Raw genomic sequence first — 16,641 nt, 5'->3', positions numbered from 1 at the left:
AAGGCATGGCGCAGGAGGAGCTGAGAGTCCCGAATCTTGTTCTGAAGGCAGACAGGAGACAGCTAGGAGGAGAGTCTTCAAGACCACGCCTACAATAACACTTTCTTCAACAAGGTCACACCTATGCCAGCAGGCCACACCTATTTCGACAAAGGAACACCTCCTAATAGTGCCACTACCTGAACCAAGTACATACAAACCACAAGAGGTAACCCATCCCTCAGACTCAGACAAATGAGTTTTTAGGTGCTGTATGGAGATGAAATATTTTGAGTGTAATAGAGTCCAAGATGCTAAATCCATTTGAGCACTAGAAGGTACCTCTTGGAGAAAATGGAGGATGGTTATTATGGAGACCCTGTTGTTTCAGTTATCCTGGACTCAGAGTAGCTTCTGTAAAACAGGAGAAAGAAACCAAAGAGCAGTCTTGTTCCCAGAGCTGTCTTGAGAGCCACCGAGCCTCCCCACTCACCTTTGCCCTTTTAAATTTGTTATTCAGCCAGGCCTTTTTCTTACTTTTTATGTTTGGGCTTTACGCCTTATTCACTTGAAGGGTATTCTCACTGCTGCACTGGACTGTCTGTGAACTGTTTGCTCGTTACCTTTTCTGATGAGTCTGGGAAAGTTGTCTGCGATTGATTATAGCTTACATCGACGTGCAGGTTAAACATTTATAGTGTGGATATTGCAATTCTTAGTATATAGTATGACACAAGGAATGACACCATGTGAGCTCGTCCCAGCACTGCTGCTGCCAGGTCTCCTCAGTAGAGTGTGTTGTCCTCCACAGGTCTTACCTTATTGAAGAGGTAACACTTTGAGACTATTCCTCATAAATTTAAAATACGTGTTAGCGTCTACTGGTGTTCCTTGACCAGTAATAATTATTGCATTAGGAATTGTGAACTGACTTTTCTAATTTTCTTCCTCCATGTTTTCTGGCTTCCTGCCTACTCCTAATCTGCTTTTATGAGGTAGCTGCTATCTTCTAAGATTGTTTTTCAGGAAGAAGTCCAACCCTGCTGTCATTAGTCACACTGACAGCGATTTTCACACTGCTTCACATAGGACAGGAAATGGTCTTTTAAGTCAGCCCGCGCACACACACACACACACAATTTAGCCATGACATTTTGTTTTTTTTGCCTTTTCTAAGAAATCTATATCTGTAAGAATATTGTAAAAGTGTTCTCTACAGGATCTGATAGAGACAGAGATAGAAATCTTTGTTATTTCAATTAGCATACAGAACACTGAATTTTATGATTACATTTCCATATGTTGTTGATGTATGGAAATCACCTCTTCCTCCAGGGGCTTATACCTGATGCTCTGACGCCTCCCATGCTGTATATTCTTATTCTGCTTACACCCATGGTCCATCTGAAATTCGTTTTTTACGTGATGCGATTGAGGTTGAAATTCTTTTTTTTTTTTTTTCTTTCAAATTTTGTATGGTTGTCTTAGCATACTTTTCTGAAAACAAGCTTTATCTCTCCAGTTCGTTGCTTTAGTATCATCAAAAGTCAAATGCCCATATACATGTGGATGTTTGGGGTCCAACTGTATCCCATGGTCTGTTCATTTATCTTTAACCTAGTGGCATTTTGCTTTGATTACTAAAACTTTGTGGAAAGCACCATCCATTTTTTTTCTCTTTCAAGATTGCCAGAGACATTCTCATCTTTGTATTTCTTCTTTTTTGAACACATACACACACACACACATGCACACACAATTCTAGCAGTACTACATCATTTACACCTTCTATTCCTCCCCTACAAACTCTCCCATATACTTGTTCTTTTTCAAATTCATGATCTTCTTTATTACTTATTACATACGTACATACATATACACACATACATTTCTAAACACACACAAATATTTCTAAAACACAAACACAGCCTGCTCACTCTGTATACTGCTACTTATATGTCTGGTTTTAGTGGTGACCATTTTGTACTGATAACCAGCTGGTTTCCCTGGGAAAGATGATTTCTCCTGCTCTCAGTACTTTTAGTTTTCTGTAGTTGTGTGTGTAGGGCTGAGGTCTCATGGGCTTTGTCCATCCATGTTATCCATGTCAGCGTATCCATTGTTATTTTCTGGGCTAACATCAAGGTGGTCATGAATAGATGTCTGGCTGTAGCTTCTGACATTCAAAGTAGACACAATCTTGCAGCAATTTCCTGCTCCTCTTATATCCTTTCTGCCCCTCTTTAGCATCCATCCCTGAGCTTTAGGTTTGAGAGTGTTTTGGAATGACCCTTGGGACTGGGCTCTACATTTTGATTGTTTGTGGTTTTCTGCAATGTCTCCATTGGTTGCAAAGAAACCTCATCCTTGATGAGAGGCAAGTGCTGCACTCTCTGGGTATAAGGACGAATATTTAGGATGTAGTTAGGGATTATGCTGGTTTAGTAAACTGACTGCCACTAGTAACCAGGGCAAACTCCCTCTTTGTCCTCAGAGGAAGGCAAACTGGCATTTTCATAACATAATAGATACATGGATAGAAATCCTTTGTTTTTCTATTAGTTTACAAAATAGTAGATCTGACTGTTGCATCTCCATACGCTTCGGTCTTCATCCTCCACCACTTGGATGGTAGTGTCTGTTTCCTGTTTGTGTGTTGTCACTTTTGTGTGGAAACAGATGGGGCTGAAGTTCACCTCCGCTTTGTACCCAGTATGGGGACAGGTGTAGGAAATGACCTGGAAGATGTAAACAAGTTCCTGGGAGCAGAACTGGTCTTCGTCCTCCCTCTCCTGAGGGTGCTGCTTGATAAGTAGGATAATTTTGCAGGCTACTCTAATCCAAGGGGCAGCAGGCGTGAGCATGTGGATATCCCAGCTTGCTCTGCGGATGCATCTGTTAACACAGGCGTCCTATCTGACGGAGGGACCACTCCAGCATGCCATGCTGCACAGTGCTTGCTTTCCCTGCATGCCTCGACCTGCATTTTGTAGAAACTGATGTTTGTCACTTAGCCTGTCCCTGGTTTACAGACATGACCCTATCACTTCATGTCTCAGCCAGCTCCCCTGTGAGAAGAAACCATTGACACTTCCTAGAACAAAGAGGGCGGTAAAGCAAATATTTTCAGCTTTGCAGACAGTTGTCTTTGTTTTGCAGATGTTATTCCTGCTGTTATAGCATGAAAGCCTCCAAGGCTATACACAGGGCACAGCAGAGTTGTAGTTAAACATACAGAAATCAGCTTTGGCTGGTGTGAACAAAATAATAGCATAGAAACTTTAAATGTTGGTGTGGTCTAGCTTGTCTCTTTTGCTCTTGTCTCTCATGACACCCTGGTCTAAGGAGCATGGCAGACAGGGTAGACCTAAACCTAACACAGTTTGAAGTCAACATGCATGAGGCAGAGTTGCTTACATGTGAGTTAGAAGGCCTATGAGCTTCAGAATAAATAAAGCCTGTTTTAAATTTTATGTAGTTTGTTTGCTCATCCTAACTGTAGCAGTAGCTAAAATGCTGTTTATCTAACTGACAAAGAAATCATGTGAAAATATTTAATTTGATTCCTACAGAGGTTTTCAAAATGGTTTGCCTATTTGCTGATTCTGAGGAAACGTAACCCAAACACTAAGCTAATGTTTCCCAGTGTGGAGGAAAATAAAAGAGCTGTATACATTTTTTTGCCAGTTCTGTAAAGAATCCTAACAGCAAGATGTGTGGGTGTAGTTCCTCCTGTTTTAAACGTACTGTGCACAAAGTACATTTAAGAACTGAAGGAAAAATAGAAAAAGAAAACGCTCATCATCCATAGGTAATCTTTGCTAGTGTCTGATATATGTCATGAATATGATCCTTTAAGGAATCAATTGTATGGCCATATGCATACACATGTATGTGCACCACTTAGCATTAGAGTTTTAATTCAATTAATATAATGTAAGCACTATCCTAAGTCTTTATAAAGGCTTGAAAGGGATACATTTTAATTAGTCTTATATGGCTATGCCTTGTCACTGTTTGTCTAATTGTTCCTTTTGTTAAGTAGCAGGTTCATTTTCTAATTGAATTACAATAGTTTTATGATAAAGTTTTAAATGGAAATGTTATTGAAAGGCTATACATATGTACACATGTAAATGTAGGTAAACAGTCAGCACTCCCCTGACACTACCAGGTGAATACAGTTTATCACCAAGTGAACACAACTGTGTTATTACTCCTTGGGTCAAAAAATAGAAGTTTACCAAGTCCCCTAAACACATTTCTGCTTGGAACTTCTAGTCACTATGCCCGTCTCTTCCTCCAAGGCAACCACTGCCTGACCTGCAGTGTCACAGATAAGCCATCACCTTAAATGTCTGTGGTTTTGGTGAATTTCCTCTTCATCTCTGAAAGGAGAGTTCCTGTAGCAAGAGGTATATTTTAAGACACTGTATTAGTCAGGGTTCTCTGGAGTCACAGAACTTATAGGTAGTCTCTGTATAGTAAGGGAATTTGTTGATGTCTTAACAGTCTATAGTCCAACTCCCCAACAATGGTCGGCAGCATCTGTGAATGGAAGTCCAAGGATCTAACAGTTACTCAGTCCCACAAGGCAAGCAGGCGAGGAAGGGAAAGTCTTCCTTCTTCCCATGTCCTTATATAGTCTCCACAGAAGGTGTGGCCCAGGTTAAAGGTGTGTACCACACCTGGATCTGGGACTTGCTGGGATTCGTAGCCACTATGCCTTAAGGTCTGGATCACAGATGAGCCTTCCAGTTCTGGATTGTAGTTTATTCCAGATATAGTCAAGTTGACAACCAGAAATAGCCATTACAGATACAAATTCTGTTACTATATTGCTTTAAAAATAGTACATTACCCCATCACCTGATGCCTGGGGGGAATCCTAGCAATCTGTTTTCATCTTCTGTTTCATTCATCCTAAAGATGCTCCTGGTCTGGACACTGCCAGTCATGTGACAATTTAGAAAGATGAGCGTCCGAATTTGGACACCCGTACCACCCAACTCTGTTCACATTTATGGCCAATGCAAAACATGAGTGTCAGTGAGACCTGAAGCGCTGACTGTCCTCCCCAGAGAGGTGGCCCTGGAAGGAAGCCGTAATGCTCGGCACTGCAGCCACCCAGCGTTTCTGTTCAGTGAGGAATCTGCTCATCTGGATTATTCCTCCGTGTTATGTTATTTTAGATGAAGTATCCCAGGTCTTGGGGAACCCCTGTGTATGGCCATCACTTCTGGTGTTTGCATACTGCTGGACTTGGGGTTTTAAATACTACTTCCCTAAGAAGATACCCAGACAACATGCTTGTTCATGAAGAGGTGATACTGAGTGTTAATACAGTGATGTCTTTTTTTTTTTTTTTTTTTTTTTTGGTAGAAAACAGTTCCTCACTAGAAACAGTTTTGTAGCTAGCTTATGTGTTCTGCTTCATTCTTTGGGGAGATGTGTGGAATATGGCTCTGTTGCTGGTGTGGCAAGGAAGCTGGCTCCTGGTTTCCAGGAATGCTTTGGTATTGTGCTTAATACCCTGGCTTCACCTGTTCCTGCTGTAACTTTGTTTTCTTCACTGATATTCTTTTCCAAGCAGCCACTTAGTAATATTGAGTGCAATATTACTATTTTATATGTTATATATTTTCGTGTTATAAAATATATTATTGATTTATATGTTATGCCATACGATATATAACAATATACTGTATAGTAAATTATAAAATATATTATAACTTATATATATTATGCATTATTTCTTCTTTCTGTCAAACATAAATAAATGTCTTATGTCCAGACACTGGTTTGGCAGGAGGGGTAAGGGCAGCACAGTCACATGACGTTGGCACAGGTCTAACATGCATTTTCCTTTGGTCTATGCAGATTGCTTCTCACTAGGGATGGTGGAGTTGGATGGAGACTCCCTTAGCCCTCCTCCAGGATGAACCACCTGCCAGAAGACATGGAGAACACTCTGACGGGGAGCCAGAGCTCACACGCTTCTCTGCGAGACATCCATCCCATCAACCCTGCGCAGCTCATGGCCAGGATTGAGTCCTATGAAGGAAGGGAAAAGAAAGGCATATCTGATGTCAGGAGGACTTTTTGTCTCTTTGTCACCTTTGACCTCTTATTTGTAACATTACTGTGGATAATAGAGTTAAATGTAAGTTGGTTTTTGCTTCAGCTCTTTTTCTTAAAAAACAACAACAACAGCAAAACTGTTGGTGCTGGAGAGATGGCTCAGTGGTTAGGTTATTAGCTGCTCTTCCAGAGACTCGAGTTCTGTTTTAAGCACCAAAATGATAGTTCACAACCATCTGTAACTCCAGTTGCAGGGGATCTGATGCCCTCTTCTGGCCTCTGAGAGCACTAGGCACATACATGCAAGCAAAACACCCATACACATAAGATAATTTTTAATATTAAAATATACCTGTAAAGTACTTCTGAAATTGCTGTATTATGTCTGCTTTTTAATTCCCTTGTGTAAAAGTTTGCAAAAGAGGTTATTTCTTTATAGTTTATTGAACAAATTCTAGAATAATTTGGGGAACTTTGCAATTATGTTGCCTTATAATTATCCATGTAAGTCCTATCAAATATAAGTATAATATGAAGTTTAGCATATATTATTTTAAATTCTCTATATATACACTAACAGAATTAAAATAATCCGATGGGATTTATTATAATAATGTATTCAGTTACCCCTGGTATACATTGTTTCTTGAAGTCTTGGGTCTGGTTGCTTGTGTTCCCCACCACCTAACCTGCTTCCTTCTGGAAGACTCCTCTGTTCACCCTTGTTTGTCAGTGGTGCCTTTCCACAGGTTCCTGTCTGTACTAGGACAGTAGTTTTCCCTCTGCATAGAATTATTAACTTCCTGTATCCTCTCGTCATTTTGGGATCCTGTCATGCTGATACCAGTTTAATGGCACCATTATTCATTACCCTGTCTTGTCTCTGTGTCTTGTGATTGAGTGCTATTGCTGTTACCTTTTAACCCAAAGACAAGCCCCTGAAGACAGACATTGCAGTATTTACTGAAGTAATTCCTGTATTTGGAACAAAGCCCAGCACTCAGTACCTGTAAATGCTCAGTACCAGCAGATACTTGTGCATGGACGAAGATCTTTGTGGCAGTAATAAACATCTTGATTAAGCTAGAGGCAGGTTGGTAACAAGAACACAAAATTAGAAGCTGGTGAAGAAATGCAGCTCCAACTACCTGGCTAGAGAGAAAGCTCATATGAAAGGACCCTTCAGGAGATGGGGGATGGGGGAGGGCAGACTTGTTGAAAGTTACTTTGTCTACTCAGTATTTAAGATTGCTCTGTTGATGGAACCCAGACCAATACAGGCATGGGTGTTAGAACATTTACAAAGCAGGTCAAGTGTGGAAGTTCCCATTGGCAGTGATATGCGTCGCAGTTGAGATTCCAGATGTGTGCACACAGGATGCTTGGTCTGATCGAGAAAGAGATTGGGAAGAGGTTTTGTTTGAACTGTAGTTATTCTCTTTGAAAACCCTGAACCAGAGATTGCAAAACAGGGATTTAAAGTACACGTCTGGGTTGCAGACTTAAACTATAAGAACTCTGTTTATAAGCAACAGAGAGTCAAGTTGCAGTGCACACAGATAGCAAGGGAGGCACCCCCGTGGCCAGTGTGCCCCCACGAAACAAAAGCTGGGAGGTGTCTGGAAGAGAACCTTTTAGTATTTGAGCAGCAGCTTTCTGTAGTGTGCTGTGACACAGCATTGAAGTTCGTGTCTCCCTGCACATGACTTCTCCTCTGCACTTTACTTGTCCAGATCAGCAGCCAAGGCGACTGATCCACACTCACCACTCAGACCCCTAGACCCCGAGAACTGTAAGGAAGAGAGCAGTGTTCATGCTTTGCCTCTGTTCTTATAGCAAATGCAAGTCTGGGAAATAGCTAAGACTGCCCTTCCTGTGTGACCGTTTCTAGTCTAAGGTGAACAGCTGTGGAACCTTGTGAAACAATTCGTTTCCCCTCTTACCCAGTTATCTGGTAGATAGTGTCTGTCTGTCTGTTAGGACTGCATTTGTAATGAGAAACTTGAATTGACCAGGTTGAGCCATAGCCTGGGGCTATAGAGAGACTGTCTGGAATCCATAAATATGGGCCATAGTTGATTTTTTAAAAAATTTCTCTCTCTAGTTTAATCTGTAGAATCCTGAACTTGGTCACTTAAGATTAATTTTGGTAGTAGGAAAGGACAAACAAAACTTTATCCTGTTGAATTTTATTGCCCGCGTTTGCTGTACTTGTGCTATGTATGATTATAGGCCAGATCTGTTCTTATTTCTTAGGCCATTTGTATATATTAGAGTGTCAACATATGAAATGGCAAGAGCAAATTAAAACTAGCCACAGGAAATGTTGGTACACATGTCCTATGTCAGAACGGTCCTGGAGGATGAGTTCTGTGAGGTGAGGGTTCCCTGGCCCTTCAAGAGCTGTGAAGACAAACCAAACTGATGAGAAATTTTTATTCCATATTTGAGCATTAGGTAGGTAGATGATAGATAGATAGATAGATAGACAGACAGACAGACAGACAGATAGATGATAGATAGATAGACAGACAGACAGATGATAGATAGATAGATAGATAGATAGATAGATAGATAGATATGTACATACATATAGACAGACAGATAGATGTGTATGTGTCTGTGTGTGTGGGGGGGGGGGTGTTTCATTCTCACTTCCCATTCTGCTGTTCTCCAGGTGAATGGAGGCATCGAGAACACCCTGAAGAAGGAAGTGGTTCACTATGACTACTACTCCTCTTACTTTGATATATTTGTGAGTATTTTTATATCTTTATTCAGCTATAATGAGATGGAAACCAAGAGTCAAGGTCTTGAAATAGGCCATAAATACGGTGCCAGTTTCCCCTGTCCCCCTTTGGGAAGTGAGCGTGTTTGTTTTCTCTGAATTACCCACTCAGTGTTCTGGCTCACTAAGGCACTGAGGGCAAGAACAGGAAGGTGAAGGAGCGAGCAGGAGTCCTTTCCGGGACAGTTCACCCTGTCCCTAGCTGCAGTAGAGCTCACTGACAGGCCCTGGTCCCTGGGGAGAAGTGCTGGTCTCTATCTTTGGGTGGTTATTTGTTTAGCCCTCCCCCCCGTTTATATTGATACAGGGACTTGATTTGAAACCTAGGGCTGCAGTTCCATGTTCCACACGAGTCTGGGATCTGAGCCTCTCGGGCTATCCACAGCCGAGGTAGAAAAACAATAGTCAGTTGAAGCTGTTTTGTGTTTTACATATTGTACATAACTTTTCCTTCCTTACCATTTTTCCCCCTCAGCTTTTGGCAGTTTTTCGATTTAAAGTGCTGATACTTGGGTATGCTGTTTGCAGACTTCGCCATTGGTGGGCAATCGCGGTGAGTGTGCGTCACCGTGGGTCATCTCCCAGGTTGGTGGCCAGGCAGCTCAGCAGCTGTGCTGACAGGAGACAGGATTTGAACGATCTCTAGTTTCACCACCTTTTTCTAAGCCCTTTTCTCTCACTTTAGTAGACTTTATTTACCAGGGTCTTTCTGTAGTGAAAACAGTTAATTCCGTAACTAGCGTGCTCTGTAGCAAGGAGTGTAGGGGCCAGGAGTAAGCGCTGGCCTCTCCTCTCCTTGTCTCCTTCTCGTTTCGATAAGAGTGGAGGGCGGTGCCTCCAAGTGAAATAATGTGGAAAATGCCTTGCTTTGTGATTTTGTGGTCACAGGATGTTCTGGCCTCTGTTGTTATGACAGCCCCTCCCCCTGCCCTCAGTCCTCTCCCAATACTGTCAGTTACTTCTCTACTGAAGTGATGTTAGCTCCTTGAGAGTGGGAGAGTTCATTTGTTCAGTTTGAGATGCAGTCTATTACAGTGGGGAGGGCATCCACAGTCAGGAAGGAAGCAGGGCTGAGCGCTGGGGCCCAGTTTTCCTCATTTGTGTTCCGTCTTTTACCCCAACCCATGGGATGCTGCTGCCACATTCAGGGTGGGCCTCTGACTTGCGTTAAGCCTCTCTGGAAATATCCTTACACACATGCTCAGGGTTTATCAGCTAGGCGATTGTAAACCCCCAGCATGGCCATCGTCCTGTCTGGCAACTGGCAAAGATGGAAAAGCCATTGTCAAGCTGCCTTTTCTTCCTCTGGTTTCTCCAGATGAGTGGACACCCCCACCCTCACCTACTCTTTTTCCTTGTTTCTAGAGGCTGCACACAGTCTGTTCATTTCTAGTACATGTTAAGAAACTGAATGTTAAGACAGTTGGCTGTGTGCATCATTTTCGCCATGTCGATGGATATCCTGGATGTTGTTCATCCTTCCTGCAAGGCCAGGCGCAGAGCTCGGGAGCCCCTTATCCAAGAGGGAGCACAGAAGTCTAGCATAGCAGCTCTGGTTTGGCTGATGTAAATACACACAGTGCTGCCCTGAGACAGTCCTCCAGGGCTGACGGTCTGCATTGCCTTCCACATCACACGGTGCAGGTCAGGCCTCCTGTGGTTCCAAGTCTTACTTCAAGGATGTAGCTGACCGTTGTAGCACGCCTTATCCTGACCGTTGCAGCAGGCCTCATCCTGACCATTGTAGCAGGCCTTATCCCCATCTCTTGTTGACCTCATCACCCCTTTCTGTTTTTCCATCACATTCTGCATTTGGGACACTCTATTCCAGAGTCTCCATGTAGACTCATGGTAGCCCGATTGTCCATCTTGGTATCTGTTATGCGAGTGATTCACACAGATGTGTGCACTAAGTCACAGTAAAGCACCCACTTTCATTTTCAAATGGAATTTATTTTTGTTTCAATGGTACCGTGTCACATCTCAGAAAGTCAAAATAAGGAAGGTCTGATGTATCAGATCCAGTTTTTTGTTTCAGATTATTTAAATTATTTGCAGGAAGGGAAATCAGCTAAGTCACCTAAGAGCAATTGATGTCAGCCTCTAAAGTAAATGATTGTCTGGTGGTAATTTTTTTCTCTCAGCAAATTACTTTGGCATGAGTGTGTGAGTGTCCACCTGACACTATTAGCATGTGCTCAGTCTCTTTAGCCATTCCTGCCATCCACACTCCTTAGAGAAGTGGGTAATGGTGCTCAGCGTCAAGCGATTGCTCGGCTTCACAACCCTAGAGAGACAGAGCCCTATCTGCATGTCATTTGTCCCTTCTTACATCTCTCAGAGTTGTACCTTATGCTGGACAGAAGTTTCCCAACACATTAGCCTTCTACAGCCTAAGAGGAGGAGTGTCATATAGAGCCACTCAGGTGACCTGAGTGGGTGTGCAGGAAAGGGTAAACACTGGAAAGTAGCCTACCTGACACAGTGTGCTCAGCTCTGTCTGCTCAGGCATAGTCGGCTCAGACACAGTCTGCTCAGACACAGTCGGCTCCGGCACAGTCTGCTCAGACACTGTCTGCTCAGACACAGTCTACTCAGACACAGTCGGCTCAGACACAGTCTGCTCAGACACAGTCTGCTCAGACACAGTCGGCTCAGACACAGTCTGCTCAGACACAGTCGGCTCAGACACTGTCTGCTCAGACACAGTCAACTCAGACACAGTCGGCTCAGACACAGTCTGCTCAGACACTGTCTGCTCAGACACAGTCTACTCAGACACAGTCTGCTCAGACACAGTCTGCTCAGACACTGTCTGCTCAGACACTGTCTGCTCAGACACAGTCTGCTCAGACACAGTCTGCTCAGACACTGTCTGCTCAGACACAGTCTGCTCAGACACAGTCTGCTCAGACACAGTCTGCTCAGACACTGTCTGCTCAGACACAGTCTGCTCAGACACAGTCTACTCAGACACAGTCTGCTCAGACACTGTCTGCTCAGACACAGTCTGCTCAGACACAGTCTGCTCAGACACAGTCTGCTCAGACACAGTCGGCTCAGACACAGTCTGCTCAGACACAGTCTACTCAGACACAGTCTACTCAGACACAGTCTGCTCAGACACAGTCTGCTCAGACACAGTCTACTCAGACACAGTCTGCTCAGACACAGTCTACTCAGACACAGTCTGCTCAGACACAGTCTACTCAGACACAGTCTGCTCAGACACAGTCTACTCAGACACAGTCTGCTCAGACACAGTCTACTCAGACACAGTCTGCTCAGACACAGTCAGCTCAGACACAGTCTGCTCAGACACTGTCTGCTCAGACACAGTCTGCTCAGACACAGTCTGCTCAGACACAGTCTGCTCAGACACAGTCGGCTCAGACACAGTCTGCTCAGACACAGTCGGCTCAGACACAGTCTGCTCAGACACAGTCTGCTCAGACACAGTCTACTCAGACACAGTCGGCTCAGACACAGTCTGCTCAGACACTGTCTGCTCAGACACAGTCTACTCAGACACAGTCTGCTCAGACACAGTCGACTCAGACACAGTCTGCTCAGACACAGTCTGCTCAGACACAGTCTGCTCGGGCACAGTCTGCTCGGGCACAGTCTGCTCGGGCACAGTCTGCTCAGTCTGCTCTTGGCCCGGCTTTCTTGTTGAGTAGGGGCACTCACAGTGCTAAGTGTCCTGTCTGAGGAATGTTACATTCTGTGTCTTGCAGTTGACAACAGCAGTGACCAGTGCCTTTCTATTAGCAAAAGTGATCCTCTCAAAGGTATGTGTGGCTCTCCTCCCTCTACTGTTGCTCTCTGCCCCAAGGAAGCCCTTCTTGCCCTGTGAGCTGAACGGTGGCCGCTTCCCTCAACACTTCCTGTTCTCTAGCTTTTCTCTCAAGGGGCATTTGGCTATGTGCTGCCCATCATTTCATTCATCCTCGCCTGGATTGAGACGTGGTTCCTGGATTTCAAAGTCTTACCTCAAGAGGCAGAAGAAGAAAACAGTAAGTCATTGTTTAGTCAGTCAGCCTGCGGGGCTTGCACTTACCACACTGCCCGTGAGAGCTGAGGCAGGCGGGCACCTGTTCTTCAGTGGCTGTGTCGGAAGTGAGGGTAAATGGGTGGACATGTAAGTGCAGAGTGACTCGAAGTGGCCCTCGTTCTGGATGCTGGACCAGGCATCTTTTAGAAGGTATGGCCATTGGTTAGACAGACATTCGTAAAGTAAAAAAAAAAAGTAGCCACTGCTTCCTTCTCCGTGGGCAGCTTGACCTTTTCTCCTCATAATCCTCAGGTCTGTAAGCATTTATCCAGGACAGATCTGTGTGTTTTCAGGGGCAGAGAAGGTTGAACCGACTCTGAATGGAAGCTGTCTGAAAGCAGTCAGCACTCGCAAAGTGCCATGTTGCTGTGTGTGTGCGCCAGGCATAGGACGGGTCACAAATGCAGCACTTAAGTGCCTGGCACTGGGTCTGTGATGGTTCAGAGGAGAACTTGGTGGCCAGCTCAGCAGTCTGTTGTCCTCCCTGGAGTGACTGAGTGACATCTGGCACCATTGTCTTCTACGATCTGACAGAGCTGTCACATAACCTCATGGTTTCCAGTGTGCTAGGGCGTTAGGGAAGAGGGTCAAATGGTCCATCGAGAACTGGGAAGTTGGTTGCTGGCCTGGGGTTCTCCATAGGAAACCATTAGTGGAGATACAGTGCCATCCGTCCTTCTGGAGAGAAATGGATTATAACTCACTTTAGAAGGGCTTGCTGCTTTAGACACACCCCTGTTGGAGCCTTTCCCTGGCATCTGGCTCAATTTGTCCCAACAAGAAGAAAAGAAATCTCGTGTTTTATAGAAATTAAACATAATTATAGCTCTAAAAGCAACAGGATCAAACACTTTACATGAATTTGATTTTAAGAATTTCCTTAACAGAGAAGGCAAACCAAACAGAAGAACTGTAATTCAGGAGTGAATTTTCAGAGCTCACTCAATGGCGATCCTAGATGATTCTGCCCTCTGTGTCCTTCCTTCCAGCTGAGAAGGGGCGTGTCAAGTTACTGTTTATCATATAAACTCTAAACTCTAACATCGTTGAAAAGATCAAGTGTTCACTTGACTGAGGTTTGAATAGTTACGTGATTAAACCAATTTCACAATATCCAATAAATGTGAGCAGAAAGGCTGGAGGTGTGGCTCAGTGAGTAAGAGGACCTATGGCCAAGGCTGACAGCCTAAATGCTGTTCCCAGAACCCACATGGTGGAAAGACAGAGCTAACTCACAGATTATCCTCTGATTATACACTGTGACACATGCTTACCCCACACAGGCATGCATACACAAATACACACACACAATATATATATATATTACATATATGTATATATATATGTAAACATGTACCTGTGTGTACAGTATCACATGTAGAAAATAGAAAAGGAAAGGAAGTATTAGAGTCTATGAAAGGACAGTGAAGGTAAAGTACACATGACAAAAGAGAATGGGACACTAATTGTTTTTCTAGTTAACCTGTTTTTTTTCCTATTTGTGGTAGGTAAGCATATAAAATTACAGTTGATGATGGCAGTGTAAGGGGAACCCCATGGCTTCAGAATGGCTGTACTAAGTTCTGGACGCTCATAGGGTGCAGAGCTCAGGGCTGGGCAAGCACTCATGGCCGCTGTGCTCCTCTGTGGCATGCTGGTTTTATTTGTGAGGGTATTTTTTACAGTGAACTAATGTGTATGTTAACAATGATACATTTTTGAAATGTAAAGGCTCCTTCACTGTAGTAGCACATAGGAAGCCCACCTGCTTTCTGCTGTGTGCACAGGTACTTGCTGCCTTAGTTCCTAACACTCACACTGGTTTTAGCCAGAAAGTCTGAAGACAGATGGTCTTCCTCCTTGTATGAGCTTCTTTCATTTGTCTTTATTGGTTTTGAAGTTGGAGTTGACGTTTGTAGAGAGTGAGAATCCTCGGGAGATTGATCTGAATACTGAGCCCAGGTGTAATTGGAAATGATTATTAAAGTTATTTGTTTTCTTTAATATTTAATCTTAACAAGGTTAGTGTGTGGTTCCATTAGTGAGATCTCTATCTGATGGTCGAAAGATTTTCAAAGTGCCTTGTTCTCTAATAGTTTGTTTGATGTATTGAAATGCCATTTTTATAACAGTTAATCTTGTCAGGAAGCTATCAGGAGGGCAACACGGTTCTTAGCATCTGTTTTCTTCTCTCCCAGGACTCCTGCTAGTTCGGGATGCATCGGAGCGGGCCGCTCTCATCCCCACAGGGCTCTCTGATGGTCAGTTTTACTCCCCGCCCGAGTCTGAAGCAGGTGAGCCATCACCAACCGCTTGCGTTTTGGTCCATTTTGAAACTCTCCGTTTTTCCCTCTCGTGCCCTGTCTGTTTCCCAGCGTGTTTAGCAGACCCTGAGCATGCCGTGATGTAGCACTAGGAGTCTTGGGAGACCAGTGGGGACAGACAACCGCAGCAATGGGCCTGACCAAATACACGAGGGTCTAGAATGTGCATTTCCAAAGACAGTGTGCAGAGAGAGCCACTTCCGTGGGAAAGTGTGCCAACACTAATAACCTTTGGGAAAAATACCTACAGGACCACACTAAGGCACTACTGTACCACATTAACGGAAAGATTAAGAATCCCCTACACACGGAAGACGTCAAACCCGCATGTACAACAGTTGAGAGGGCAAAATGGTACAGCCCTTGTAGAAAACAGCTTGGTGCTTCCCAACAAAAGTCAGTGCAGAATTATGACATCACTCCACACTTGCTTGTCTGGCTGTCTGTCCAAGAGGAAGAATAACAAACTCAAGAGACAGTGAGCGTATAATTTTAGCAGTATTGTGTCCGTTAGCTATCAACAAGTGGCAGATGTGCACCCAGGGGAATATATTAGAGCCTTAAAAAGGAACTAGGTCCTGACCTGTGACAATCTGTGAACCTTGAACAGAATGCATGAGATAAAATAAGCCAGATGTCAGAAGTAACACTTGCAGGACTCGGTTTATTAAGGGACCAGTGAGGTGAAATCCCAAGAGTCAGAAGAATAGTGGTAGCCAGGACGGAGGGAGGTGTGTAGATGAATAGAATAGTGTTAATGTTTCACAGTTGTGTGGACCTTAGAGCCACGGCATGGGACACTTCAAAACTAAATATGTCTAAAACACTTGATTTTATATACATCTATTTTCATACAATACATCAGATATCTTAAGTTGTTAGGAATTTACAGGTACCAGGCAAGTCGGGGCACTGAGCTCACTCACGTCATACAACCACTCTGAGATGAGCTTATTGTAGGGAGAGAGAAACAAAGTCAGACACAGAAGCACACCAGCATCAACGGTAAATGGTGATTCCGGGGCACACTGCTGGCTCCAGTGTGAGTCCGCGCGCATAGCTGCTGCTCAAGTGCCAGAGCGGCCACGTCAGCCAAGGCCTTCAGGGACCTGGCCCAGATCACCTCTGTTGGCCTTCCTCCCTCACTGTCCCACCTCTTACCCTGCCTTCTTTTCCTGTCTTAGTCTTTGGGAGATCTGGGCTCCAAGGCCCTCGAGCTATTGCACGTTTTATTGCTTCTGTTCTGAACACTGTAGCTCTAGCTAAAGCTCCAAGAGCCTCCATCCGCCCTCTCCACCTGCCCTCCCTCCTGCTGTCTGGGTGGGGCACCCGGGGCCTCTGGGTCCTGTGCTACAGCGCTGTCATCCTGTCCCGAATCTACTGTCTCTGGCAGACATTCTGTCTCTGCCCCTGGG

The 16,641-nt window shown here is 44.2% G+C and overlaps 1 protein-coding gene across 2 annotated transcripts in view; it reads left to right on the top strand.

Annotated features, from left to right (window-relative positions):
- The window catches only part of STARD3NL (STARD3 N-terminal like), a 37,693-nt gene that overhangs the window by 11,019 nt on the left and 10,033 nt on the right, over window positions 1-16,641 (top strand). For both annotated transcript variants that reach the window (XM_080918097.1, XM_080918098.1), the window contains exons 2-7: window positions 5,860-6,142; window positions 8,738-8,815; window positions 9,324-9,401; window positions 12,586-12,639; window positions 12,747-12,864; window positions 15,101-15,196. In XM_080918097.1, the coding sequence (XP_080774223.1) occupies window positions 5,918-6,142; window positions 8,738-8,815; window positions 9,324-9,401; window positions 12,586-12,639; window positions 12,747-12,864; window positions 15,101-15,196 (649 nt within the window). In that variant the 5' untranslated portion in view covers window positions 5,860-5,917. The remainder of the gene's footprint in view (window positions 1-5,859; window positions 6,143-8,737; window positions 8,816-9,323; window positions 9,402-12,585; window positions 12,640-12,746; window positions 12,865-15,100; window positions 15,197-16,641) is intronic.

Source organism: Micromys minutus, assembly GCF_963924665.1.
Source record: "Micromys minutus genome assembly, chromosome: 6".
Classification (NCBI taxonomy): domain Eukaryota; kingdom Metazoa; phylum Chordata; class Mammalia; order Rodentia; family Muridae; genus Micromys; species Micromys minutus.
This window is presented reverse-complemented; position numbering and strand designations above follow the sequence as displayed.